We start from the raw sequence: 27,984 nt of genomic DNA, 5'->3' as shown, positions 1-27,984 counted from the left end.
GATGTGACAGAGACCAGCTGGAAAACAGCAAGTGTTTTTTTTTTTCTTTAATTACAACAATGCTGCCTCCCCCCACCCTTTAACTGGCCAAAGTCACAGCCTTGTTGGGCGTAGCTCTCTTGGCTGAACAGAAGGGCCACTGACACACATTCAAGATGGAAGGAGGTCAGTCTGAAATAGAGCAGAAGCAACAACACCTCGCCAGTCAGGAGAAATCCCTTCCAGCTCCACGCAGCTGGAGATGCAGATCCTCCGGCAACACAAGAAACATCCGCCAACCTCCCAAAAGTCACACTCCTGAATCGAGATGAACCGGATACTTGGAATCCAACACGACTGTGAGCATTATTTTGGATGTTCTTGCCACCATTATGAGTTTAACATATCGCGTTTAGGTCTTTGTACACGAGCGGGAGCAGGCTCCGATATGAAATCCTTTGCTATGAGTTCCTCTCAGTAAATGTGTATTAAATATGAAGTCATGAAGCTAATGTAATCCCACTATAAATTCCTTTCCCACAGAGAAGGACACAGATGGGAGTACATCTTGAAATATATAAAAAACAGAAAACTCCAGATGCAGAAAGAGTCAGGTACTTTCCATTTCACTCACCAATGCACAGTATGCAAAAAAGAGCTCAAACACAGTTCAAGCAAACATGCAACTTTTAGCATTTATACTGAATGCAGAGACAAAACAATAGCAATGTGTTCATTTTAAAAGCCATTTTTCTTTATACAACTGATCGTTTTTTTTGATGATTTTATGACAATATGAATATTTAGTGTGATGGTTTCACAAAAGTCTGTGATTTGAATCATTTATTCTAAGCTGCTTTTTGATCACCAACTTATCATTTTAGGGGTGTAAATGTATTTTTAAGCTAAAATGTAATAAAATGATCAGTGTTAGGATGCATTTATTTGACTTATGTGATGGTAGACTGAATATCTGGGGTTTTGGAAGGTTGGTTAAAACAAGACATTTGAAGTCGTCACCTTTGGTTTTAAGAAACTGTAGCGGTCATTTTCCTCACATAAATGAAGCCAACGATCGATTATTTTGATTATTTCTGAATAACAGAAATAATCTTTAGTTGCAGCTGTACTGTTTTTGTGATCAGTTAACTTGAATTAATTATTTCAATTAATCTTTTTGCATATAATGTTTAATGTTTAACAGAAAAACGCTCAAACTACACTTACTCTCCCCCAACTACACTCCCAAAGTTACACTTTAGATGCTGAAACCAGATAATGTTTGGCAGCTTTATAAAAAAATTAAATATTAATTAAATACTGATTGCTGGACCAATTTGTGTCAGTGCTATTCATTTTTGATTAAGAACTAAAAAAATAAGTAATTAAAGGCTCTTTGTGTGATATTCAGAGCCAGGGTTTCCCTCACATTCATTTATTTATGGCAGCCCGCCACGATTAAAACATCTGCCGCCACGTGTTGATGTTCTATTTTCGGAGCTAAACTGTTCATTAGGAGCACTGGTGGAATATATACATATATATATATATTGCATAACACTCTTGAAGTGCAGAGGGTGGTCAGGGCATGGACGGAGCAGCAGTCAACAGGATTGATTGGTTTGGTTTAAAAGTCTGCATTCACTCGCTTCTGCAGCAGCTGCTCCTCTCATCAATCGATCTGATCAGATTAACTGATAAATTATTCACCCTGCAACTCAACCTGCACAAACTGCTGCTCAGGAAAAAAGAAGATCTCATGCAGAGTTCTGCCTGTGCTGCGTTCACGAACCCACTAAAGCATCCAAATGAGAGAGTGGGCACAGACTCATACAAAAGGACCGACACATGTACAAAAATTAAATAAGACAACATAAAAACAAACGTTCCCTGTAGTTATTTACTTTTGTTGTAGTTGTTTCAGCAACATGGCCCAGCCCTCACTTTGCACTCTGCATGAATTTATGTTGTACAAACAGTAATAATTGACTGTAAAATTTTCTAACTCAATTTACTGAAATTCCCACTAAAATTGCCAAGTTAATTCATCTCTTACAGAGCGAGACATCACACCAGACGCTCTGCATTCCTTCATACCAGCATCTCCTGGAATTTGACGTGCACCCCCCTCACCCTGTCATCTGACTTTGTGTCACAAATCCATCCATCCAGTCCGTCTCTCACAGACGCTGGAGACACACAAGCACTGAGCGCCACAGGTCATTGGCCTTGGATTCCCGGCATGTCGGGGCTCTCCGCTCTGTGACTCAATGACAAACCTCATCACCATGAAGGCAGCCTCGCCTCAGCCTCTCCACCCCCCAGCTGTTCACATGGGAATGAAGGAAGGATCATCTGGGCTGTCTGCCTCGGGCCATTCAGACACAGAGAAAAGAGTCTGTCTCTCAGCGGAAGCAAGAAGCTCTCTCGACAATAGTTATATTCTGTTAGGACACATGAACGGTCCAGCAAGGACGCCAAAAGCCCCGCCAAACAGCAAGAAGGGCGATAAAGGAATATCCTCTCACGCTTGGGATAAATACTGAAGGCAGTCATGGTGGTCAAGGAGGACAGTCAATTACAAAACTTACTGAGGCTCAAAGTAGCTACTAAGTGCGTGAATTATCTGAAATAAAAAAGAACGAGTCTTATCATTCAGCACTAAAAGTTGCTCCTAACTCTGATTATAACTTATATTAACATGCATCTTCTGACTATAAGTGGAAAGCCCTACAAAGAAAGCATGAGAGGCACTTTTACTTTGTAAAAACCTCAGGGAAGTATTTTCATTCATTCCTTTTTTAATTAAAACTTTCACTTGACTTTATATAGAAGTTGCTGTATATGATATGGTATATGATATGAAAGTCTGAGTAAACATTTGCCAAAGGCATTTAAACAAAGTGTTGTGTTGGAGTTAGTTATATTCCAAATTTCAAATATTTACAGGAAGATTTTCATTTTCTAAGTGTAAATGCATATCAGTTCCAAGTATCAGTTATCGGTCTCATGAGCTACAAATAACTGGTATCGGCCCTGATAAACACAGTATCGGTCGACCCCTACTTGTTATCTTGAACAGCTTTAGTTTTGTCTTTAATATGATGAAAAAAATATAAAACAATACAGAAACAGTAGAGAGAAAATAGAAAAGAGCTCCAGCAGCTTTTGGGACTGAGCGAACAGTTCACCGCTAACCCTGCGTGTCGCCACTGTCACCAATCCTCCACCGAATGAACGTAAAACTCTCCGACTGAGGAATAAAAGTCAAACACTGGCCTCATAAATAAAGTGTTTAAAAGAGCTCAAAGTTATCACACTGGCTGTTTAGTCTCATTATTATCCGAGTGAGTGTGACCTCAATTTAACATGTCAGTGGGGAGAAAAGAGCTCAAACGTTGGCCACTGTTGTGCCGGAGCAAACACAAACACAAGTTCCTGCGGCCGCGTAATCATCACAGACCACTCTCCGAAAACAGATGTGGAGCATCACAGGCTGCAAATCTCACATCTGTCCGAATCCCAGTATCCATGGAGACTAAACACTGAAGACATACAGTTTGTTCAAGAGATCTGGACGTGACAGGCTATTCATCATGCTGCTTAAACAGAAGATTTAAAAAGAGACAAGAAGAATCTAATTATTATGTTTTCTGTTTTGCTCAGAATAGCTGTTGATCAGTCGCAAAATGGTCCAAACTGGAGCTAATTCGTTGATAAGATCTGGGACATGTGAACTGATTTCCAGTATGATTTTGCACACGTGTGGGAAGCATGGTGTCATGCCAATCCTCACAGTGAAAAGCCCTGATTTTCCCATACTCCGAGCCCGCTGCTTCCTTCCAGTCATCCACCTCCAGGGTTGTTACATAACACAACACAGCGCCGCTTTTAGCTCCACAAAGGAAACCGTTTGAATGCTCCCCTGAAAAACACTGTTACAGGCTCCAGTGGCTACAAGAACATGCGTTTACTTTGCCTCTTTCAGCGTCTCTTGTAGTCGTTTAAACATCCTGGGCGGCACATAAAAGGCTCTTAACATAAACTGGAGGAAAGTGCACAATAACTGAACATGGAGTTGAAAGGAGCATCTCTCAAGCCACAAAAAAAAAAGAGATCCGTACAGTGCACGAGGAGGAGGCATATTTTCATTCCACGTGCGCAGCCCCTCTCAGATATAAGAGATAACTTTATCGACCCAAAAGAAGAGCTGCAGATAATGAGTGTCTCTTTAGCATGCAGCTTGTAGATTCGCTGCTTAGCATATGAAGTCAGGAAGGAGAAGGTTAGTGCAAATACCCTTCACTCAGCACTTCCTGAGATGTGCCTTTCTCCAGGCCAGATGGCCGTCATTAAGGCACCGCTGCCAAGTCTGGAAGTCTTTGATTTATTTGGGAGCAGAGACTTAAACCCCGGAGCACACACACACAAGGACAGTGTTGTTAAGTAACTAAGTATATTTACTGCAAGTCCATATTTTCAGTACTTAGTTGAGTATTTCTACTTTTATGTTAAGGATGCATATACAAGCCCCGTCATCATATATAAAGGCGGGTTTCCATTAACCCTCAAATTTAAATTGCAAATATGAAATATGGCTAATGGAAACACGTAAACTCTGAAAGAGCTCCCATTTATCGCAAAAACGTTTCTATGCTTGCATCATGTGTTTTTTTTTAGGTTAATTTGAAAAAGCCATATTTCAAAAAACTGCAATAGAAACTCTTTTTTCACAGTTTGGCTCCCTCATGATGCAGCAGGCGCTACAAGAGGTGTTATTGCAACGCATAACTCTTCCAAAGTTTTAAATCCACAATTCCTCTGTGAAATCATGGACTATCCCAGAAATCCCTCATACGTGGATGCTCCCATGTATGAGGGGCTTGCCTTTCCATTATCGCTTGCATAAAACGCGTACATAAAATACTGACGGCTAGCGCGATGGCTGCAACAGAAATAAACCTGATAATGTTTCGAACGTCCATCTCACAGTTGTGCTTCATCAATATTTTAAAAATATTGCTCAAGTTTTGTGCAAATCTGTAATGGAAATCCGTCAACATATGAACATTTCTAAAATGACGGTGATGTGGAGGCGGAGGGGAAGGTGGTCAGTGTGACACCAGGGTGAGATGCCTGCCGGGCTGCTGACCAATATTTGAGACAAACAACAAACAACAAAACCTGCTGTCATTTAGCAAGTCATTGCTGTGTTTCCAGCCACTTTTTAGGCACCAAATATTGGTGTTTTGTGGAGCCCTGTTACTCTTTTTTCCAGCCAAATAGCGGCACAAAAGGTGGATGTTTTTTACAGAGATGTCCCTGCCTTTCCTGGAGGGAATGTGCCCCTAAAACAGGTATTTGGGACAAATCATGCTCTTTTTCTGTCTAAAACCAAGCTGTTTTTGTACTGAAAAATAACCGCAGCATTGTTGAAATGTAAAGTTTCAATGAAAATGTTAATGCAATGATCCATAGTTGGCAGAAACGTACAACGCCAACATTTCTTCTGGCTATCGGTTTGAATATACTGTACTTTTTACTCCAGTACAGCTTTTGCACCTTCTCAGATTAAGCTGTTTGACATTAAATACATATAATGTAAAAAAATCCAACCTGACTGTGACATTGTACATTAAAACAGTGCCTAGTTGGGGCTACCTGCAATGTTTCAGATGTCACTGAAGAGTAAAACTCATCTGCAAACTTAAACACCATCCAAGACAGCAATAATAAGACAAAATTCCAAAATCCGAATACAAGTTTGTGCAACAAACCTCTTTTCTCTCTCCCCTCCTTATTAGTCATCTCATGACCCCTCAGTTTTATCATGTGACCCCTTGGAGGCGCCCCGCCCTTTAACAGGGAACCCATGGTCTTAACAGTATATGAAGCAATCAAAACTTTCTCCACCACAATCAGCTGAAAATACTGCTAACATACTGATGCACCAGTGTTAAAAATCGAATCATTTCAAAATATCATATATTTCTGACACTTCCTCTGGACTTCAGGTTCATTTTGCCGAGTAAACCGTCCTAACGCCACGTGCATGGTATTCTTTTTTTTTTCAGCACAAACTCTGCCCGAATCCTCAAATTATCAATGAAATAAAGCACAAAGCTGACACAACCTAAAATACACAAAGAAATTTCATGGGCACCAATGAAAAATCTACAAATAATAAATGATGATCACTTAAAATACTATGAGAACAGTTCAAGTAGTGTCTGCAGCATGTCCGCCATTGTAATTTAATGAAAATATCAATAAAAGGAAACACTAATTAGATACTGTGATATCAACACTTTCAACTGCTTTTGTTATAAATTATGAATGAAACGTGCTCAGTGTTTTCACTACTGACAGTAAAGTACTTTTACTTCAGAAAGGTGTTGAATCTAGGGACTTGGTGTTTTTACTTTCAAGATCTTCCAGCACTGTATAAAAAATCCCCTCTGGGAGTCTCTTGTCTCACTGGGTGCTGAGGACCAGGTTCAGATGTGGGTGTAGAAAATTCCTGCCTTATTTATGTAACCTTTGGTGCACGGCGGTCAGGGGCTTTGGTGCAGGCTGTGCAGGGAAAGCTTCAGTTTCCTCTGATCCAATGATTAGTGACACTATTTGAACTAGTACTAATACATCAATCGATTAGTACATCAACTCATTTTTAAGCACAATGTATCACTTCCAGCTTCTCTGTGTTGAGGAGCTTCTGCTTTTCTTTGTCTTATATGAAAGTAAACTGAATGTTTTGGGCTTTTAGGCAATTACTCAGACAAAGACGATATTTGAAGACATCACATGGAATTCAACCCTCTTTGGTACGATGTTGCCTCTAGGTAACGTACCCAATTTTGGCTGTTTACACTCACACAATAACGTCTCAATTATGTTGCAATACTTTTGAAAAGAGCCAACAGCACTGCTCATAATGTACTAGACTTTCTGGAGGCTTTGTGGAGTCATTTTTTCAGGATTTTTCCTGCATGGATCACCTTCTTCAATTATGGTATACTGTTGCTTTAAGGTATTGTACCCAAAAGTACCCCCCAAATATATGTATATTTATATATGTTCCTGTAATCTTTAAATCACGTTTACTTAATCTAGTTTGTGACACAAAAAATACTTTTTCTAACAGCTGGCATCACAATGCCTATAGCATAAAGGGTTAAGGATCTGACAATTAAGTGATTTATCAATAATGAAAGAGGAATGATTTGTTGCAGCTGTACTTTGAAGTGCATCCTTTGGGCAGGATTTCACTCACAAGCCAATCATCTCCATCCATTATCTTTATTTATTCTGCATCGGGACTATAGATTTCAATCTAATGATACAATGAAAAAAACATTAAACTATGGGAGCACAAGAGGAAAAAGCATTAAAATACCAAACAACGTGAGGACAAACATATGAGACTTTGATCTCCTACTCAGCCCATGTGACAGCTCATCCGGCTGCATTGCTCATCGTCATGCAGCCTGCTGTAAAACACGACTCACTCTGTGAAAACGCTCACACATCTGACTGATTCTCCAAAACTGTAACTGTAATCCACATACCATTTGTCGGCTCGTGCATGGTATTTAAATCCCCCCCTTTAGTCCAACATGCAACATGACAGAGAAGACACATGGAGACACTTTATGCACGCAAATTCTTGGATGAATCATGTCAATAAACCCGCCAAAACGCCAAAGAAATGTATCGTTTTGTGAGAGAACTGTGGTGTTCAACAGTTCAAACCAGCAAACCAGCAAACTGAGTTTCATGCTCTTACCTGAACCGGGGTGAATCCTTGATACAGTCTTCGAAATCCACCGTCATCTTGGGCTGGAGAGTGAAGTTTAAACGCGGTTAAAATGCGGATTTCATGTCCCGGGTGGAGAGTAAAGCAGAGATTTTAAGTATCCGATACAGCGATCCGTTTCTCCCGGCGTCTCCTGCTCCTGCAGCGGCTCAGCTCCTCACTCAGTCCCGCTCTGATCCTCCGGAGCTCCGCACTCAGGACTGGACTCCGTGCTGCGTTCATGTCCACCTGATGAGCTCGGATTTTTAATAAACCACATCCGGAATCCTTTTTTTTTTTTTTTTTTTTAAGCAGAGGCGAGCAGAAACAGTGCCTTGAGAAAAAGACAAAACAGAAAAGCAAACTCTTTTTAAGGATGAAGACATATTTTCTCACAAGAAGAGATAACATGAAAATATGAAAAAAAATAAGAAAAAATCTAAATTCTTCTTCAGTAAGAGACAATTATTGGTGAAAAAAAAACATTTACTTCAGCCTTTTTAAGTGTTGAGGCACTTTTGACTTTATACTTTAACTGCACTACATTTCAGAGAGAAATATTGTACTTCTTTTTCTAATAAAAGCTGCAATAGCACAGTTTAGAAACATTACACTTATTAAGTTAAATACCAAAAACAGAGCATAAAAATATAGGCTGCTTACAAGCCTATTAAGGTACAAAAAGTACAGTAATGATTATATAGAATGGCAAACTTCAGAGTAATGCATTGTATATTATTGAATATAATTATTGATCTATTAATGTGCATATCACTTGCAGCTGGAAATTGTGCAGCAGCAATAAAATGTTCTTATCTTATATCGCTAAATAACATCATTTATGTGTTTTATTTTGTATTATTAATCTGAATCTGAAAAGTAACTATAACTTAAGTTAATTGAAAGTAGTGGAATAAAAAGTTGCCACAATTCTTCACTCTATATTGTGAAGTAGTCATAAAAAGTAATATAAAATGGAAATACTCAAGTACAAGTACAAGTACCTTAAATTGTATTTTAAGCACAGCAGGCTACTTGAGTTAATGTACTTTGTTGCTTTCCACTGATAACAGATTTTTCTTCAGCAAATCAAATGTCTCATTGGCAGTCTGTTACTACAAACAAAATCACAGAAAACAGAAAGATGTCCGTAAAAGTATAAAAATATATGCAGAATAGATCCAGTAAGAGTGTTATAATTCTGCATTCAATATATTATTGTTATAAATGCATTATCATGCAAGCAGCATTTTTTGTTGTACCCATAGACTAGATATTGTTTATTTACATATGATAAAGACTTTTATTTATTCTTTACATACAGTCTATGATTGTACATGATAGATGGTTAAATACTAAAAAAGTATATCATATTCTATATATTTGTAACATTTTTTGTAGTAAATCTTTGAAAGAAATTAGTAAATGCAGACATCAGATAAATGTAGTTGATTAAAAAGTACAATATTTCCCTCTAAAATTTAAAGAAGTATAAAATGATTTTAAGTAAAAGACAGTAATCTAATGGTTGTGCTTAAGTATAGAAAGTGAGTAAATGTTTGTTGCTACTTTCCTGCACAGATTATAACAAGTTAATTTTCTACCATAACCTCACATGTACTTTTAATTTGTTTTATTCCATTTTATCATTATTATTATTATTATTAGAGACAACTAAACTAAACAAAATTCCTTCATTAGACAACTGAAAATTGTTTTGCACACAACTTGCAAAATTGTAACATTTCCGATGGCACGTGAAGGCAACACGTGGTCATCCCTCTGCACGAGAAAGAGTAAAACGCTGACGTCACGTTCAATCTCATTTGAATGAATACAACATGTGCAGTAATCTCACATGGGTCTGAGGGCTGCATCTTTCAGATATTTCCTCCGCAATTCAGTCAATTTTCACCGTTTTTCTATAGAAACAAACATTTCCAGTCACTCCAGATTAAAATAAAAAGTTTATTAGCGGTTCTGATAACCACCAACCAATCTGTTACTTTTTTGCATTTTCAATAATTACAGACACAAAATGATTTTTCATTGCACCTGAGATTGTTCAGTCATATTCATCGGTGAAATGTTAGGAAGATATTTTTTATATTCCCTGGTTTGTTAACTCAAGCGATGAATAAGCAAACGCCCACAATGACTTCTGTTACAGCTCTTCAGAGATGCCTGCAGTCACAGTCACACCTCTGATACAGTATTTTATGTTTTCCATGCAAGATCATGGCATTTTACTGCTCTGCAAGCTGTGAAATCTATTTAAATTAAAAGCATGACTCATTAAAACTAACTGCTCATTTCTAAAACACTTTAAGGAAACCTTTAACACATCAGCGGGTTGCTATATCTATCTACTTTCTCATGCTGCTGTTAAATGAGGGAATCTTAAGTGCATCCATTTCGCCAGCAAGGCTATTATTAATTCACAGGAAATGGGAAAGCTTGGAGAAAGAGCGCCTGCTTGGGATTTCACTGCGGGATTTTATAGAGTGCCATTGTTCCTTCCGATCCCGGCTTTTAAAAAAAGACTGCAGCTCAGGACCTGAATGGAGATGATCTCATCCACTCTCAGCAGAGGTGTCTCTGACTGAATTCCACCATCAGTCGCTGATATGACTGAATTTCAGCTGATACAGACTTTATCAGCTGCCGCAGCGGTTTGTTGTGTTTAAATGTTTTCTTTTTTAGCCACATAATGGATGATGTCGGCTGGCTTATCCACCACTTGCGTCCAGAACAAAATATTCCACAGTTATTGGATGGATTCTCATGAAACTTTGTACAGACTTTCATGGCTCCCAGATGATATATCCTACTGACTTTGGTGACCCCTTTTTTTATCGTGTAGCGCCATCATGAGGTTGTCATTTGTTGTTCTGAGAAATGTACTGACAGCTATTAAATAGATTGCCTTGGAAATTAGTAAAACAAAGGATGTTTTGGACTTTTATGTTGTCTGATGGCACACTAGGCTGTATGTAACAGTATGTAAAATTTCAGAACTTCATACCTGATATTTCATCAGGGTATAAATTATGGCAGTATAAGTGAGTGGTGCTAACACCTCAAAATAAGTCCCTAACCATTTTAGCTTTAAAAAACATGCTGGTATTCCAAACAGTCTTTGCCATTGTTGGTTGCCAGCTATTTACAGTCCTGTAACTTATCCCTCCACCACGAGATTTCGTTGTTTTTCAGCTCAGTTGCCTGTTCTACCAATAGAGACCAGAGACTGAGCTCCTGTGGTGCATGCTGTGCACTACATACCATGAATTTAATAGAAAAAGAAGCTCCTGTATTTATGACAGTATTGAAAAACATACCTTTGGAATGTCTAAATACCTTGCTACACTATAATCCTGTGATACCGCCTGGGCCTAAGTCACACTTTGGTGTTTTGTGACATCAGACAGTTTATTCACGAAGTCGGGGTAGATTGATTGGCCCTGAGTTTACAACAAGGAACTTTGACTTAAAGTAGTGTTCAATTGTATCGAGTTGTCTGGAACGCCGCGGAAAACAGCAATACCAAAGTCTTTTGACTCCTCACACGACCACCCCTCTCCCTCCTCGCCTCATCCCCAGCTCCTTTTACTAATCTGAGATCAAAGCACCTACTGCTTCTTTATGAAGCCACTGAGTCAGCAGTGGCTGGATCTGAAAAGTGCAAACTGCTGGAGAAACTTCAGAGCAAACTTAGTAGCATGCATATAATCTGTACTGGATCCATACTGGGTTTTATTAAAGCAGCAGCAGCACATGATCATAGGAAGAGACATATATGATCACCTTTGGCATGAATTCTATTAGTTAACTTTTTTATCTTTTGCCATCGGCAGGTCTTCAGGTCAAACCTTTTGTAGCCTTCATCCAATACTTTGAGCTTTTGGTTCACCTGCAAAGCTAATCGCATTTTCATCAGCCACAGCTGCACTTTTGCTGCTTTCTATTTCCTTCGGAAGTCAGATGTCGGAGCTGGGAATGACATCACCTGAGTTGATCGCATTTCAATACGAGTCAGAAAATCAATTCTGTCAGAAATATCAGTTAAAGCCGGGAAAGACATTTTTAGCCAAACCGGTTGATAACAACACATTACACTGTATTTTGTGCACACAGACGCTGTCACAACATGTTCACAGATAGAAGTTGACAGTACTGCGTGTGTGATTGTTTAAACTAGACAGAAATAAGACAGAAGTGATAATAAACAGTATATATCTGCAGCTTGCACTACTGTTGATGCGTGGATGTCGGGGTTGGTGACGTTCTTCGACTTTCTGAGTTTGTATTCCCACTTAAGGGGGCGTCCCAGTTGAAATGTCTTACTGAGAACTTGGAAATTCTGACTTCTAGTACAAAACAAATGCAAAATTTGTGTTTTTTACTGTTATATTAGCATGCTAACACATTAAACTAAGATGGTGAACATGATGCACATTACTGGGGGGTCGACAGATTATCAGCCTGGCCTATTAATGTGGCCTATATCTGACATTTTGACTATTATCTGTATCTGCGTTTTATTTTAATGATCGCCAATAAAAGGAATGGTTAAAAATTTGCAAAGAAAGTGTCTGCATGGGACACGGAGCACAGAGATATTTTTATTTAGTAATTTTCACTTGACTTTATTGAAAAAGTAGCTGGGAACTTGCTGTGTATGATGCTGAGCATTTCAGTTTCAACATTTGCTAAAGGCATTCAAACAGAGTTTTCTGTTGGAGTTTGTTATATTCCAAATTCTTTCATTTTTAGTGTAAATGCATATCGGTTTCAAGTATCGCTTATTGGTCTCATTCACTAATAATAACTGGTATTGGTATCAGCCCTGAAAAACGATATCAGTCGACCCCTACACATTACACTACACAGCACATCAGCATGTTATCACAGTTACGAGCAAACTGTTGAACCGAACATGTTGAACTTTTCCTTTAAGAACTAGGAATCAGTGCGGCTTTTGGGGCATATTTTGAGTCATATGACGAATGGGATTGGTTTTTGACAGTGAGATGATACAGTGGTGACTGACCAGATATCCAATCAGTAATAGGATGTATTATGTTGTTTCCTGAGTGTCATCTAACAGGAGCAGTGAAGAGACTCCTCTGCCTTTGTGCAGGAAAAGTGAGTGGAGGGGAGCTGTCGACTCCTATTTTTGCTCCCATCACAGGCCCTCTGATGGCAGACACAAGCACTGCTGCAGTGTGGAATCACTGGGAGAGATGTGTGGGTCTCTGGGAGGGTGACCTACTTTTGCTCCCCCTCTTTGGTCTGCTGGAGAGAGCTGCGCGTTGCACTGCTGAGCACACAGCTTGTAACGTTATCCCTTCTGACTGCAGGTGCAAGGCTCGACAAGCCACCACCGACGAGGCATGTACAGATGCTGCATGAATGCTTTGTTTTATGCATGCATACGTCTTCTCAGCATCGTCTTACTCCAAATTCCCAAGTTGATTTTAAATTAATTGTAATCGCGCCATAGGACTGCTGCACTCACACGAGTGACAATATGTGTGTGCTATGTGCACTTAGAAGGTGGATGAAAGTATGGATATACATGCATGATCATAGTATCGGAGTATTTGTGTGATACTGTCTATGATTTAGACAGATCTCTGCAGACAAGTTTGACACCACTCTTGTATTTGTATAGCAAATGTAAAGCTACAGCCAGAAGCTAGTTAGCATAACATAGCACGAAGCTGGTAACGGGGAAAAAAGCTATCCTAGACTCTGTTCAGCGGTAATAAAATCCAACTACCAGCAACTCAGAAGCTCATTTATTATGTTGTATCGCATTTGTTAAATTTTGCACCATAAATGTGTGTAAAAACAACAATTTGTCCAGCATATAGATTAGCGTAGTTGCCACAAGAAAATGTTAGCATTATACGTTTCTGTAAATCACAAATATGTTACATTTGTAAGTGTCATACGCATCAGATCAACATTTTTAAAGTGACGTAGTGTATCTGACTTTGTCATTCGGAGGAGGCGGCGATAGTGGATGGCTGCCGAGCTGCAGACCTCTGCAGACTGCTGTTCAAGACCAAAAAACAAAAAAAGTTGTTATGTTTCAGTGACCTGAGACATTACTGATTTTGCCTCAAAACCAGGTTTTTTAAGTCAAACGCGATCTTTTCTGAACCATAACCTAGTGGGTTTTGTGCCTAAAACTAACTACATGCCAACTACAACGAATTGTTGACTCATTTAGTTTTAACATATCAGTAAATAATAAAGTAAAATGTAACATAACTGCAGAACATACAATCCCAGCATTTATTCAAACGCTTCAGGTTTGTAGAGATCAGGAATCAAGATATATTGTACAATTAATTTAGTTTAGTTTAATAGTTTAGTTTATTATATATATTTATATTTATATATATATATTTTATAGTTTAGTTTTAGTTTAATTTAGTTTAATTGTATAATTGGTTTAGGTGCTGGAAAGCAGATTTTGTTACCAATGAAAAGTTACCACTTTTTTACGTGCCGTTGTAGCCCGCTAACTGGGGACTGGAATCACCACGAAGGCTCACAAGATGATGAACCGGATAGCAAAAGTATTTCTGCTGCAACAAATTATGTTTACTTTTTAGGACTTTTGTCAGTTATTTTTGCCCTCTCCCACATTTATGCATTACTTCTTTAAAATATTTAAATAAATAAAAAAAACTGTCTTTGACAAGATTGGTCATTTATGCAACCAGTGACAAGAGGTCACAAGTAGTTTGATTTTAATTTCTAAGCAAACCTGAACGACATGTTGTGATAATAACACTAATTTTAATAAATTATATTCTCGTTCTACATACTGGGTCACATCCAAAAACCCTTGACACATGACCTTTCGGAGTTTGAAACGGCCCCATTACCAGATGCTGTTTGCTGTCATGCTAACATCACTGCTGACTTATTTAACAGCCCCGCCAATGCACATTAGCCCCGCAGCTAATGTCTCAGCCAAAGTGCCTCTCTGCCTCTGCAGCCCTGAGCGTCGCTCCTGGGGGTGTTACGCCTACCAGCAGGAGTTCCACTGCATCAGCAAAATAACTTCAGGCTGGAGGTGGAGGGGCTCATGCTTTTAACGCAGCTTTATATTTTCATGGTCCTCTAAAAGAACACAGGAAAAGTATACAAGACCATCGCAAATGCACTGACGGGAACTGATGAAGCTGTTCTTATCCATCACGAATATTCAACTTACGTCCCGTGGGCTAAAACTGGCCCCCCCCACCCATTTTCTAATTCACAATACAAACAGATTGATTCACAGAGGTAATGTTTTTGTACTTTTAGTATAAATAAGGTGCCAGAGTGCATAAAACAGGATCAAAACAGAGCTTGTTTACAAAAAAAGTGCCAGTGGAGGACCCCACACCCCCCAACATAGGTCCGAACTAAAACCAAATGTCTAATGTCCTAAAGTCCTAGAAACATCCATAAAACCATACAAATGTCCTGAAATTACATCACTAAAGTCCTTAAATTCAAAAACGTCATCAAATGGAAACCCATCCTAAAGAAAACATCCAAAATTTCTAGAAACATTGCTCTTAAATTTTGCATAAAAACATTTTCAATCGATGAGCTTTTTTGAAATTAATCAGTACTTTCTTTAATATACTGAGAGATTAGCAGACAGGAGTGGTATTAATCTACCTTGAAAGTGAAATACGCCAAAATGTCAAACTGTGTCTTAAAACCCTTTTTGTCGTTTCTAAATCCTCATAACCAGGCTACATTGTTCTTTTGCTGATACAGCTTTAACCAAATAATATATTTTTCAGAGTAGGTCAGCTGCTTTGCTTCACCCTACATGACCGAGTGTCACCACTCACTGACCTTAACCTTACACCTGCGGCAGTGGATTCGGCTCGCCTTTGGATCTGAATATTTGATTCGAGTCTAGCTGACGCTGTTAAACAGACTTCCTGAAAAGTACTTTCCTTTGTTTCTCTCCAGCTTTGACCCGGTGTTCACCCTCTCCGCTCTTTATGGGATCCTGTCACAGTCTCCCTCACAGGAATCCCTGACAGAAACAACAGAGCGGATAAGGAGCTGGGCCAACGCTGACGGGCTTTGGTCTGTAAAGCCAGCGACTCCTTAAGCAATTAGGCTTACCCTAACACGATTAACACACAATGGAGCCAAGGTCAAAACTTGTAATGACTCGCAGCTCCTGAGAGTCTGTTTATGAGTCCAGTATGTTCTAAAAGACTGACGTGCTAAGTGATCCGATAAGGTGCTGATGAGAGGTTCACAAATACAGACTTTGTTGTGAATTAATTGTGAAAGCCCTACATGTATTTTTTTTTCACCTACTGAAAACCAGGTTAGACTTTTTACGAATAGTTTGACTTTTGGACAGAGAAGATCTATACCACTACCATGTCTGCACACGAAATATAAAACTGATTCCCGGACACAATTAACTTATTTAGCTCAACCCAGGATACAACAACTAGCCTGGTTAGGACCAAAAGTATTCAACTTTTGAATTTGTCAACTTCTGTAAAGTAGCAGTGTGTAAGGTTTGGGGGAATTTAGTGGCATCTAGTGGTGAGGATTGCAGATTGCAACCAGGTCAATCTTCTCCCGGTTAGAATTCTTTCATTGTGCATTGTTAGGAGGTTTTTTAGGAGCTAAATTATTTGCAGAGGTCTATTCCTCTCCAAAACTAACAGACCCGGTGATGTAAACCAATAAAAACACTGAAAAAAAAGCAGTTTCACGTGAAAAACAAAAAAAAAATCTTTGTTTTACAAACGCTCTAGACGCGGAGGGGGTGACCTGCTCCCTATGTATATTTAAATGTCTTATTCTAAGGTAACAAAAACAAAGTTCTCAGTTCACAGTATTTATTATATCATATTCAATTTCTGCCAATACATCCCCCTAAAACCTACATACTGGACCTTTGAATATATCTTTTGAACAGCTTTCTTCTGTTACATTACAGTGTAACAGAGGCTCCAGAATGGCTGTAGACCACAATTTGTAGTTTGTACACTTTGGTTTTTGTATGGATTAAACCAATAAGATATGACATTACTTAGTGAGCTTTAGAGGTATTGATAGTTGGCTTTTAACTAAGCTTTGGAAGGAGCTAGGCTAGTTGTTTCCCCGTTTTCAACCTTAACTGAGCTTACATCTCCTACCTTTAGCCTCACATTTAACAGACATGTGGTGAGAATAAGCACATTTCCAACAATCTGTAACCTTTCAAACTCACCATTAATGGATAAAACAGCAAGGCTAAAAAAATAAAAAATCTACTACAAAACTAATAATGTTAGAATAATAAATCAATAATTAATGAGTAAATAAATAAAAATAAAATATAAAGGTTTCTAAATCAGAGGTGCTTTTTGTATCAGTCAAATCATTAAAACTCAAGACCCCAATCAGGTAATTTAACTTTAATTTAAGTAATTCATGTGATTCAATACTTAAAAGTGAAAATAACAGCTTATTAATAATGGAAGTAACTGCTCTCCAGTGATCCCCAATTAATTTCCAAAATAAAGGTGAACCATTAAACCAGGGTCTGTGAGTGCTTTCTGGTGTACGTTTGGTTTTACACACCACACCTCACACCGTCTCCGCTCGGACGTTTTTGTTCATTTCGACGATCCTGCTCCGCAAACATGGCTGCTCAGTGAAGGTGAACATTTGTTTTTCTAATGCACATTGTTTTGGGGGGGAAAGTAGGGCAAGATGAGCTGCAGGCTTGTTAAGTGCCCGCCCACTGAATCACAATACACGCAAAAACAAACACACACACACACACACACACACACACACACACACACACACACACAAACAGAACAACATGAATGCATATGAGCTATAATAACTTTCTTGATGTCACATTAATATTTTTTTTCTTGCCTCTCCCTAAATCTGGCTCAGATTTTAAGGCGTCTTATCCAACACAAGATTGATTTCGGACATCAAAGGATGAATTTAATATTAGAGGACCAGAAACAACAGATCTGAGAGTGTCTGACTGAGGCAGCCTCCCTCTCTCGGGTACGGCTGGACGAGATCCTGAGAAATAAGACGGAGGCTGGCGTTGCTAGGCAATGGCTCAGTGATGCTGAGGGAGGCGGGATGATATTACAGACGAAACAGAGCAGCGTTGAACATCTCAGCAGCCTCACATACTTTTATTCAGCCACTTTTGTCAGCCCACACTGTGCCACCTGCACCAACACTGATTTTACCAAATACTTCAGACTGAGTCAGAAGACAAACATTTTTAGCCATGCTAGCAAATCGAAGGAAGGCAGTGTTGGTTGCTCCACACTGGTCCAAATGAAAATATCTTAAAAACTATGAAATGTATTATTATGATATTTTGTACAGACATTCATGGTCCCCAGAGGAAGAATCCTACAGTTTTTTTTGTGATTCCCTAACTTTTATATTTAGCCCAAAGAGCAGGTCAAAATTTCCACTTATTTCCTGAAATATCTGCACTTCTGCTGGACAGACTGGCACAAATATTTGGGGATTTTAAGCAAAGTATCTCTATGACTTTTCCTCTGGCGCCATCACATGGTGGAAATTTGTATTTTTGAAATCTCTCAACACAAAAACAAAGTTCTCTTTACAAATAATTGTGTATTTTGCAGACTTGAGATGGATTACTTTGAAGGAAATTATCTAAAATGGACAGTTCACGCAATAATCAAAAATGCATGTTTTCCCTCTCACATGGAGTTCTCCTTATCAGTCTTGATTGTTTTGGTGTGAGTTGCAGAGTGTTGGAGATATCGGTCGTAAAGATGTCTGCCTTTTCAATAATATAGCTGAACTGGATGACTCTCAGGTTTTGGTGCTCAAAATGCCAAATTATTATTTGAAAAACTCATCAGTAATGTCTCTTTTCAGAAATCATGACACGGGCCAACCGAATCGCCACGCAAAAGGAAGTGTGAATCTATTCATGGAGGAGGGATTCGTGCTCATGACAGCACGAGATTTAAACATTAACGGTCTTCCTCAGTTGAGCAAGCACTACTGAATTTTTAGAATATTTATGCTTCACTCAGCAACTCATACCGAAACAATCTAGACTGAGTAACGGCACTACAGTTAGGAGGATATGTCTTATTTATTTTAGGGTGCACTGTCCCTTTAAAGTTACTTAAGCAGCTAAAGTATTTGTTATTGCGATTGATGTATGGACCATTTTGTTTTGTTTTTGTCCTTATTTGTGTGTTCTGATTTTACATGTTTGAAATTAAAGATTCATTCCTCCATAGGAAGGATATTACTTAAGCTTATAATGAATTGGAAATCACTCACTCTGCAGTTTAGATTTGGGTCGGTCCCACACATAGCATTCTCATGCTGTACATGTGTATTAGTCCAATATTTAATTGTCCAAAATAAATACACTAGCTACTCCAGTTAAGGTTATGTTTATGTCTCATTAGGAATCCATGTGCGTGTACTGAATGTCACAAAGAGGGTAAGGACGTCACACAGGGTCTCAGTCAGGTATAGCAGCCAGTTTTTGGTCAGTGCCTTCATACCCTGAAGTTTACGGCTGAACTGAACATCCAGCTGCTAACACAATGCTGCCACCATGTGGTCATTTCTGACAGGCGCACCTTTAACAGGCAGTGATGATACACATCTTCCAGCTTCTACTCTTCTATGTGTCAGGAGCTCAAGCGTCACGCTTCCTTTTTTTTCGGGTATTTAACTCTGTGAAACACACAAAAAGCAGATGTTAAATATTAAAGAATGCACTGACTTACATTTCTATTTTTACACACTTACATGCTCAGCATACTATACATACTTTATTTCAAATATTTACATACTGTGGTAAGTGTTTACTCTTACTGTATTTCTATTTTCTGTTGTTTTTTTTTGTTTTGTTTTTATATATATATATATATATATATATATATATATACAAATCACAATTTCCCAGGGATCAATAAAGTATTTCCTGACACTTGGTAACTTACCAACTGAAGCATCGCTGGAATCACTTTGATGACGTGCAGCTACTTCGTCTGTTGTGACTTCAGGCTTTGCTGCATGTAACAGGTATTTCGGTACATGCTGAGAAACAGGAAGAATAAACGGACAATTTATGGAAATTAATATCAATGTTACGAAAGCTTCTCCTTTAAAGATCAGAAGCAGCGCGTGCAGAGCAACACCTCATCCATCAACTGAATTTAAAGGCGAATGGTAAATATTTCAGTTTTCTAAAAATGAGGTGCAACATGCCATAAACTTAATTTTAATAACATATAATGAACTTGGCATCTCACCCCTTTTGTTACTGCAACACTTTTTTGTTTATTGCATTTACTTTTAATGTATTCTGTATTGTGTGTATACAGTAGCAGCAGATTTGATGTTGTAAAATGTCCTATTGCGTTTTTTATTGTGTTTGTTTTATATGCTGCCTGCTGCAAAACCAATTTCCTCTTGTGAGACAGCAATGCACCAATACTATTTTTCTCTCTCACGATATCTCAACTAAGAGCATCTGTTGATTTCTGATCTGTTATCAGAACTCCTTTTCCCTAAATTTAAAATCTGTCTGTCTCACTATATGGAATTCATTGGCATCATTTTTATAAGATAGTGTGAGGACAGGGATTGCCAAGGCACTAAAAATAGATTTTTACCATGATACTAACAAAGAATCAATATTTAATGTATCATATCTGGCTGATGACCAATATGTCTAATCAGTATTGGCCCTGATCTGGTGCATCAGAGCGAAGCGTTCTTAATGTTTGTATTGTACAGAAAGACGCATTCAAACCGCCTGGACTGACTGCAGCTGCCATCTGAAAACAAGCAGAAATGTGAAAATAATCTGACTCCCTGCACATGGTCACTACAAAATAGGCCAATTTAGACTTTTAAATGCCACTTGGAATAAAATTTAAGATTACGTTGACCTGTGTCTCATAAAAGCCAGACGCTTTATTGCAATGTGCTGGAAGAGTGTTAAATGTCCCTCTCTTGGCCACAGGTTAAAAAACTTAATGTCAAGTTTGGCTCTTGAGAAACTACCTACAGTTAGAAAGAAAGCCCACAAGTTTGATAGCATTTGGAACATGTTTTTAGAAATGGGGATATTAAAGAGGCATTGGATGAGTAAGGTAATGCTGAATATGTCAGTTTACTGTGAGGAATATGTAATGTTTAAACCCTGATTCATGCTGTATTTATGTACGTTTTCATTTAATTTATTTAATCGTACTGCAGTTTGTTTGTTTTTAAATTACTTTTTTATTTATTAATGGCCTTTTGCATGTCAATTTGTGTTTGACTTCCTGTCTTTTTTTATTTTTATTTTTTTATCCTTGTTATTATTCGTTGTTGGTTTTTTTTTTTGTTACTGCCATATATTTCATTTCGGGAAAGTTCAGTTGTTTTGTACTTTGTATTTTATGTTTTAATGTATAACCGCTTAAAACTTATAAATACACGTTTAAAAAAAGAAGTTTACAATAACCAAATTTTAGAAATCACAAACCGACATTAATTAACTAGAGTTAGGTAACTTTTTTTTGACCAACTTTTTTAATTCAGTTGTAATTTTTGTAATTTTTTAAAGATGTAAGCATTTGTTTTTCGATTTCATAATTCAACTTCAGATGAAAAAATCCTAATATCCTACTTCCCATGTCTTTGCATTTTTAAGACTTTTGAAAGATTGATTTAAGACATTTTATGAAAGACCTTATTTTTAAGTAAATTGTCTTTTAAGGCCTTTTAGAAACTGTGGCAACCCTGCAGCAAACGAATCACTGAGACACTGCTGAGAAACGTCCCCAGCTAAGATTATCAACAGAGTGCTGCAGCAGCAGACGATCACAGTTTGAGTCTTGACTAAAGGAAAAAAGCGCACACAGATGTCCTTGACCGAGTAAACAAGCTCTCTCTCTCTAAGTGTTCACTGATACCCAGTCAGGAGAGGAGAATAAGCAACTGTGAGCCAAAATACTCAAGAGCTTTGAAGACGAAAACAAGCCTCTCGCAGGCAATGCCAAAAGGAAATACACATCGACCTCTGCTTCAAGTATTTTAGAGCTCATAACAAACCAATGTCTTCAAGAGCAGAAGCAGCAGCAGAAACACGCACAGACGAACCCAAAGGGGCTGAGAAGCTCGTGTCAGACAGTGACCACAAACACTGACAGCGAGAAACAATGCATGTGTTTGAAGACAGTCGTATGACCTCGTGATAAAGGTCTGCTAAACAGTGCATGAAATGTGGTTTAATGCCGCAGCGCTTTGCGTACAGTGACAGGTTTATCTTGCACACAATCACACAAAATGAATGAAACCACAGTCTCTGTTAACTGCTGAAAGCGTTTTTTCTTTGCCCCAGTTACTTAAACAAGTTAGTGGCACACTTGAGGTTACCTAAATGAATAACGAGCACGGGGAAAGATAATGGCAGATATTACATTTTTATATTTTGCATGTTCTGTGTTTCACACATCTTGAGTTCACCTACTTCCAAAACTATCTAATTTAAAATGTTACTATCTCTTACAGTTCAGTATTTAATTTATAAATAAAGACAATGGCTTTGACTCATTGTATTTGTATTGATCTTTGCTGATTCACGACATATTTTTTAAAAATGTTTTAAAGGTATTCAGTATTGTGATGTTTGTTTATACTGTGAGTCCTGTGTATTTCAAAGATATTACTATTCTTCCAAAATGAGCTTGTCACCTAAAAAGTATAAACGATGTATAATACCGTCCTCATGCTGTATGGTGGATAAACAGATGATATTTTCTCTGTGTGATGCTGAACTGACCCAGGAGGTTTGGGGGCGAGGCCGAGCAGCGCTGCTGGCTCTGCTCTGGATCCTCCGGCTGTGTCGTCGTTCAGTGGCGCCGCCGGGACGATTAATGGTGGAGGGCCGAAGGCGACTGCTGGTAGATGGAGTTTCATCTACTACTTCAGCGAGGAGGTCTGTTAGTTCTCCATCACTGATCTCCTCCTCCAGCACGGAGCCGTCTGTGCGAGGACAATTTCATAACATTTATTCTATTTAATACAGGATAACGTTTTCTTATCATTAATAAAATATTAAAAATCTATTCCTTTACTTCCTAAAAATGTGTGCTTTTTCATGTTTACTTCCTATCGTACTTGTACCATCACATAAAGCTGTCACTGAACTCCTTTGGCCATCTTTGGTAGCGGTCAGTGTGGCACAGAAATCAACTGTCTTACAGTAGGACATTATACAAAAACGTCTACATCTTTATTTTGTTTTATCTTATCTTTTTAAATACTGACTGCTATACAGTTTTTACTTTACCTTAAAGCTGGAGTGTGGAACTTTTGTCTCTCCCCTCTGGCACTGAGAGTAATTATATAAACACTATAGACATGTGACATAAGCCTGCAGGTGAGCTTGCTAAATCTCCACCAGGAGCGCTCTATAAGTTGTTTTTGAAAACTTAAGTTTTAGTTGTTTTTATCTGGAGTGTCTACTCTGAAAACTTTTCTTGGACACAATTTTCTGCCATAGCTTCTATCATACTGCTAGTTGCTGCTCTTTCACTATGGCCCCCAACCCCTACTCCTTTAAAAAAGATAAATTAAAAAAGAAAAAATCCTTATTTCAAACTGTCAACTAACACGGTATCACACACAGACAGATGAAGCACTGAGAAAATAAAACAAACAAAACAGTGTCAAATAGAAAAATGCATCAAAAACTTAATAAATCTGACGTAAAACATGATAATGAATTTCTTTGATTTTAGCTCTGGCTGGTTGATGTAAAATGCATTGCCTCTGGTGCTCTCATGCGAAAAAGTTGCCACACACACACCTGAAGCCGAAATGCCGTTAAACTTACAAATAATAAGTGCTTTCCCTGGCAGTGATTGGTTTAATCTGCAATGTGTAAACTCGTTTGGCAAGGGCTTGACTTAGATGTATGATTTCCACACTCTAACTTTAAACAAGCGGCCAAACTCCTTTGGGAGACAGTAAAGTCACATTAAGCAGTAATGTGAAATATAGATTTTTAAGAAGGAAGAAGCTTCGACTCCCACAGTTAGTTATTGGGGAAAATAATAACATAAGTATGTATAAAAAAAGAAAACATGTTATTTAGGTGACAGGCATGAAATCAGTTATCTACACGTCTTTACCTGTGTGCTGAGGACTGACCAAACACTCGGCACAAACCCAGTCACCTTCAGGGCTCGTGTTTAATGATGGTGTCAGGCAGTCAATATGATACCTGCAACAATAAGTACAACTCTTAAACACGTTTTCTACAGTCAATCAAACATCAAACATAGTTTTTGGGTGTTTCATCGATATAAAAAATCAGTAGAAAAACTGTCAAAGTCAGTTAAGTGCAACACACTATTTTACTCAATATAATACTAATGCTATCACTAAAATAAACATTGCTATGTACTGAACATTCAAGACCAAAATGCTATTACATAAAGATGTGTAACTTCAAAGTGCACCGGCACTGCAATGCCATACCCGGAGTCGCAGTGTGTGCACACGAGCAACCGGTGTCTGCGGTCGCTGCGTCCACATTCCTCGCAGATAACAGCATTGCTCCCCTCCTCTTCTTCGTCATCTTCGTCCTTTTTCTTTGTCCTTACTTTGATCTGCAGCAGCGACACAAAAAGTTCAGCCCCCAGAAACTGCCCACACATTTCCAAATAGCTTTCAGAGAGCTTTACGGAAACCTTAATGAGCAAGTGAATTTTTTTTTCTGGTGATCCATTTTCTAAGTTAAAAAAAACATTTTTTTCATGTGTGAAATAAAGTCATTTTTTTTGTTTGTTTTGTGAGATTTGGGGGGTTTTGCGACAAAAAAAAATTCTTTTGCGAGATTTTTTTTGCGACATTTTTTTTTCACTTGGTTCCACACATGAAAAAAAAATGCAATATTTTTTTTCTCTATGTGTGGAGCCCAGTGAATTTTTTTTTCAGGAGGAAAATAAGGCTCATTTTTCTAAGTGTTTCTTTCGGTAATATTCATTTTGACCACAAGAGGCTGAAGCGCACCACCAGGGGACTTTTCATTTCTCTCTGCACTAAACACAACATGCAGCTCTTATTATTCAAATGCTGATATATGAAAAAAAAAATGATCTCAGAAAATGTATCACCAGGAAAAAAAATATCTTGCTTCCCTCTCAGGGCTTCAGTAGAGCTTCTTTCAGGACACTGCAAATAATCACCTTCTTTTGGATGTCCCCTTCAGGACAGCGTCTCTGGTGGATGAAAGCAAAACTGATCCGATCCACCGGGCAAGTGTTGGCTGTCTGAGATTCAAGATAAAGCAGCATTTTTTAAATATACAGAAAAGAAAAGCTACTCTACTGTACCACAGTGGAGACTCATGCACCCATTTAGGGCTGCAGTGAATAATTATTGTCATTATCTTTTCTCAATTAACTTACTATATATCTGCAAGACCTTAAGACAAGTTGATATATGTTTTTTCAGAAGTGTGATCACGCCACTTTAATTTCTCGCTTTTATAAGAAAAAGGTTTGAAGACACAGTAGAGGATGCAGTGATGTGATCATTGTTTATTCTGTCAAAATATATTTGAGATTAATGCTGAATGATCAGTCGATTGACAGAAAATTATTCTGTTTTCTTAATCAATTATCACTTAAGTCATTTGTCAAGCAAAAATGCTAAACATCCTCTGCTTCCAGCCTCTAAAATGTGAAGATTTGGTGCTTTTCTGTTTTATATCGTTGTAAATGAGCCAATAACATCAATTGCAGTGAGAGATAAATGACATTATACAAAGCTGAAAATCACATAATTATAATATCAATATATAAATAGTTAGAAATTTAACAAACAAAAACAATTGATTTCATACCAGTCTTTCATCAAATATATTTTTTCAATACTTAATAAAAACTTGTTGCTTCTGTTATTCATAAGAGCAAGAGAGTTCAGCATTGAACACTTTTTATGGAGAATTCAAGCGAAAAATGATTAGAATAAAAGTATCAGTTTGGTTTAAAAACATAAAAAAGGACATTTTGCTGGACAGGAGCGACAGGTGAAGTGTATAGATAGACAGATAAATAAACTTTCTGTCCCAAATGGTGACAGAAACTATCCTTTGACAGGCTCAATAACCTACAAACAATTCGCATATAACTCCATTAAAACATCTTAAAAACGCACTTAATACAATAAAATAAAAAGTATGTGTTTACCTGGGACCACTGGAGGATACACTGAAGACAGAAAACATGCCGGCAGGTTTCCAGAGAGCCAACTAACTGATTTATAAAGGGACTCAAGCAGATATAACATTTAGCTGAATCCTCTTCAACTGCTGTCTTTAACACGGTGGACTCCATATTTATATATCCATAATTTTAATTTTACTGGACAAAAAACGTCTGCTCGTAGATGACGTTTTAACGGCTTCTGCGAATAAAAATAGTAAATTAAATATGAAATTAACTCGACTTTAGCTTGCTGTTGGAGTTTCCTGTGAGCTGTTGTTTTTAGCTAATGTTAGCTTGGTCGGTAGCTAGCATAACGATGTCGTTAAGCTTTTTCTGAGCAGAAAGTCAATAGTCACACATTGTTAAGCACTTTGTACCTTTTTTCCAAGCTATTGTTACATTACTTATCATAACAAAGAGATGTAATTCGCATGTTAACCGAAATGTTGACGGCTAATCGTCTTTTTCGCTTCATGTTCCGCGCTACTCCAAAAACTTCCGGTCTTTTTTTTTTTCAGAATAAAAGCGTCAAAAAGTATTGATGATCCAAACCATAAACAAATGAAATAATTTACAAATTTATTAACTCTAAGCTAACTAAGTAAAGGCATTTTTTATATCACTTGATTTTATCGTAATTTATTGTATTACCTTCAGTAAGGTATTTCTATAAGCCTTTTGGGGTTTCCAGCACCAGTTTTTCTGTATTATTTTTGACCTGTTTTCTGTTAGTTTCAAATGGTGCAAATAAATAAACAAAAAATTATTGTAATAATAATTACTTAAATTTAACAATAATAATAATATACATGTTTCTAAACTGATGCTACAATGTGCTTCACAAGACAATAAAAACAGATAAATGAAAGAAGAAACTGTAAATTATTAAGTGGTAAAACAAGGGGATGAAAAACCCATACATAAATGTGTATATATATGCATCCAAATAAACAAGTGTGTACATAAATATACCTACACACACATGCTCTGTATACCCTCTTCAGCACACACACTTAAACACATACAGAAATATAACATTTAGACTTTATAGAAAGTGCCGTCCTTAAGAAAAAAAAATATTACCAAATATATTTACCAATTTGCCACAAACAGTTCAGTTTCAGCTTTGGTAATTTGTAGGGGTAACTCTTAAATAATTCATACGGTCTTGCATCATTACTCAGCAGTGAAAAGTAACTATTTACACAATTGTGGCACTTTTGTAGTTTTGAGGTACTTGTATTTTATTGTTTATCATTCTTCCATTTTCTGCTGCTTTATAATTCCTCTGCACTGCAGTTCTGAGGCAAATATTGTGGCTTTTAGTCCACCTCAATATTTTCATAATATATGTTACATTGCAAATTGACTAGCAAAAAATTTGAGTGCATTACTTTGACTTGCAGCAGATTATTTGTACACTGTGATACCCCTATTAAAGTAAAAGATTAGAGCAATTCTTCCAGTATTGTTGTGATCTTAAGGAGAATCCTTGGAGCAATCACTAGTTTTAAGACCTTCAAATTTTAGCGAATACTGTGTACATGGTTCAGTCCACACCTGGGACAATGTAATACTCCTGCACAGCAGCATGGCCATATCAATCTGCTTGGGGTTATTGTGGCCCCTGTGTGTGTGTGTGTGTGTGTGTGTGTGTGTGTGTGTGTGTGTGTGTGACGTCAGATAGGACTTTTAACATGGGTTAAAACCTGTGAAATAAATAATAATCACATCTTCACAGAAACCCTGACATCCTGGAAGATAGAGATATGCATTTTAAACACCCAGGTTCTTGTCTTGTTTGCAGATATGGATCCTGTGCAAACATGAATAATCTAATATCTTGTGCACACAAGATCAATATCCTGCATTAAAGTACAAATTCATGAACACGCTGACAATCAAACACTGTGTGGAGAACAA

General features: G+C 37.8%; 2 protein-coding genes across 2 annotated transcripts in view; both read right to left on the bottom strand.

Annotated features, from left to right (window-relative positions):
- acap3a (ArfGAP with coiled-coil, ankyrin repeat and PH domains 3a) overlaps nt 1-8,026 on the bottom strand; it is an 85,883-nt gene extending 77,857 nt beyond the window's left edge. The window contains 1 exon segment of the mRNA XM_042491739.1: nt 7,766-8,026. Within this exon segment, the coding sequence (XP_042347673.1) occupies nt 7,766-7,812 (47 nt within the window). The 5' untranslated portion in view covers nt 7,813-8,026.
- An 11,220-nt stretch (nt 8,027-19,246) lies between these two features.
- On the bottom strand, nt 19,247-26,529 carry LOC121947295 (PHD and RING finger domain-containing protein 1-like). Its single transcript, XM_042492277.1, has 7 exons — nt 26,044-26,529; nt 25,039-25,122; nt 24,329-24,459; nt 23,980-24,071; nt 22,626-22,828; nt 19,792-19,888; nt 19,247-19,522 (listed from the first exon to the last, which is right to left on the bottom strand). The coding sequence occupies exons 1-7, from the start codon at nt 26,188-26,190 to the stop codon at nt 19,485-19,487; spliced, it is 792 nt and encodes a 263-aa protein (XP_042348211.1). The 5' UTR covers nt 26,191-26,529; the 3' UTR covers nt 19,247-19,484.
- Nucleotides 26,530-27,984: the final 1,455 nt, after the last annotated feature.

The sequence above is a fragment of the Plectropomus leopardus genome, chromosome 8 (assembly GCF_008729295.1).
Source record: "Plectropomus leopardus isolate mb chromosome 8, YSFRI_Pleo_2.0, whole genome shotgun sequence".
Taxonomy (NCBI): domain Eukaryota; kingdom Metazoa; phylum Chordata; class Actinopteri; order Perciformes; family Serranidae; genus Plectropomus; species Plectropomus leopardus.
Note: the sequence above shows the minus strand (reverse complement) of the source record. Positions and strands in the feature narration are given on the sequence as shown.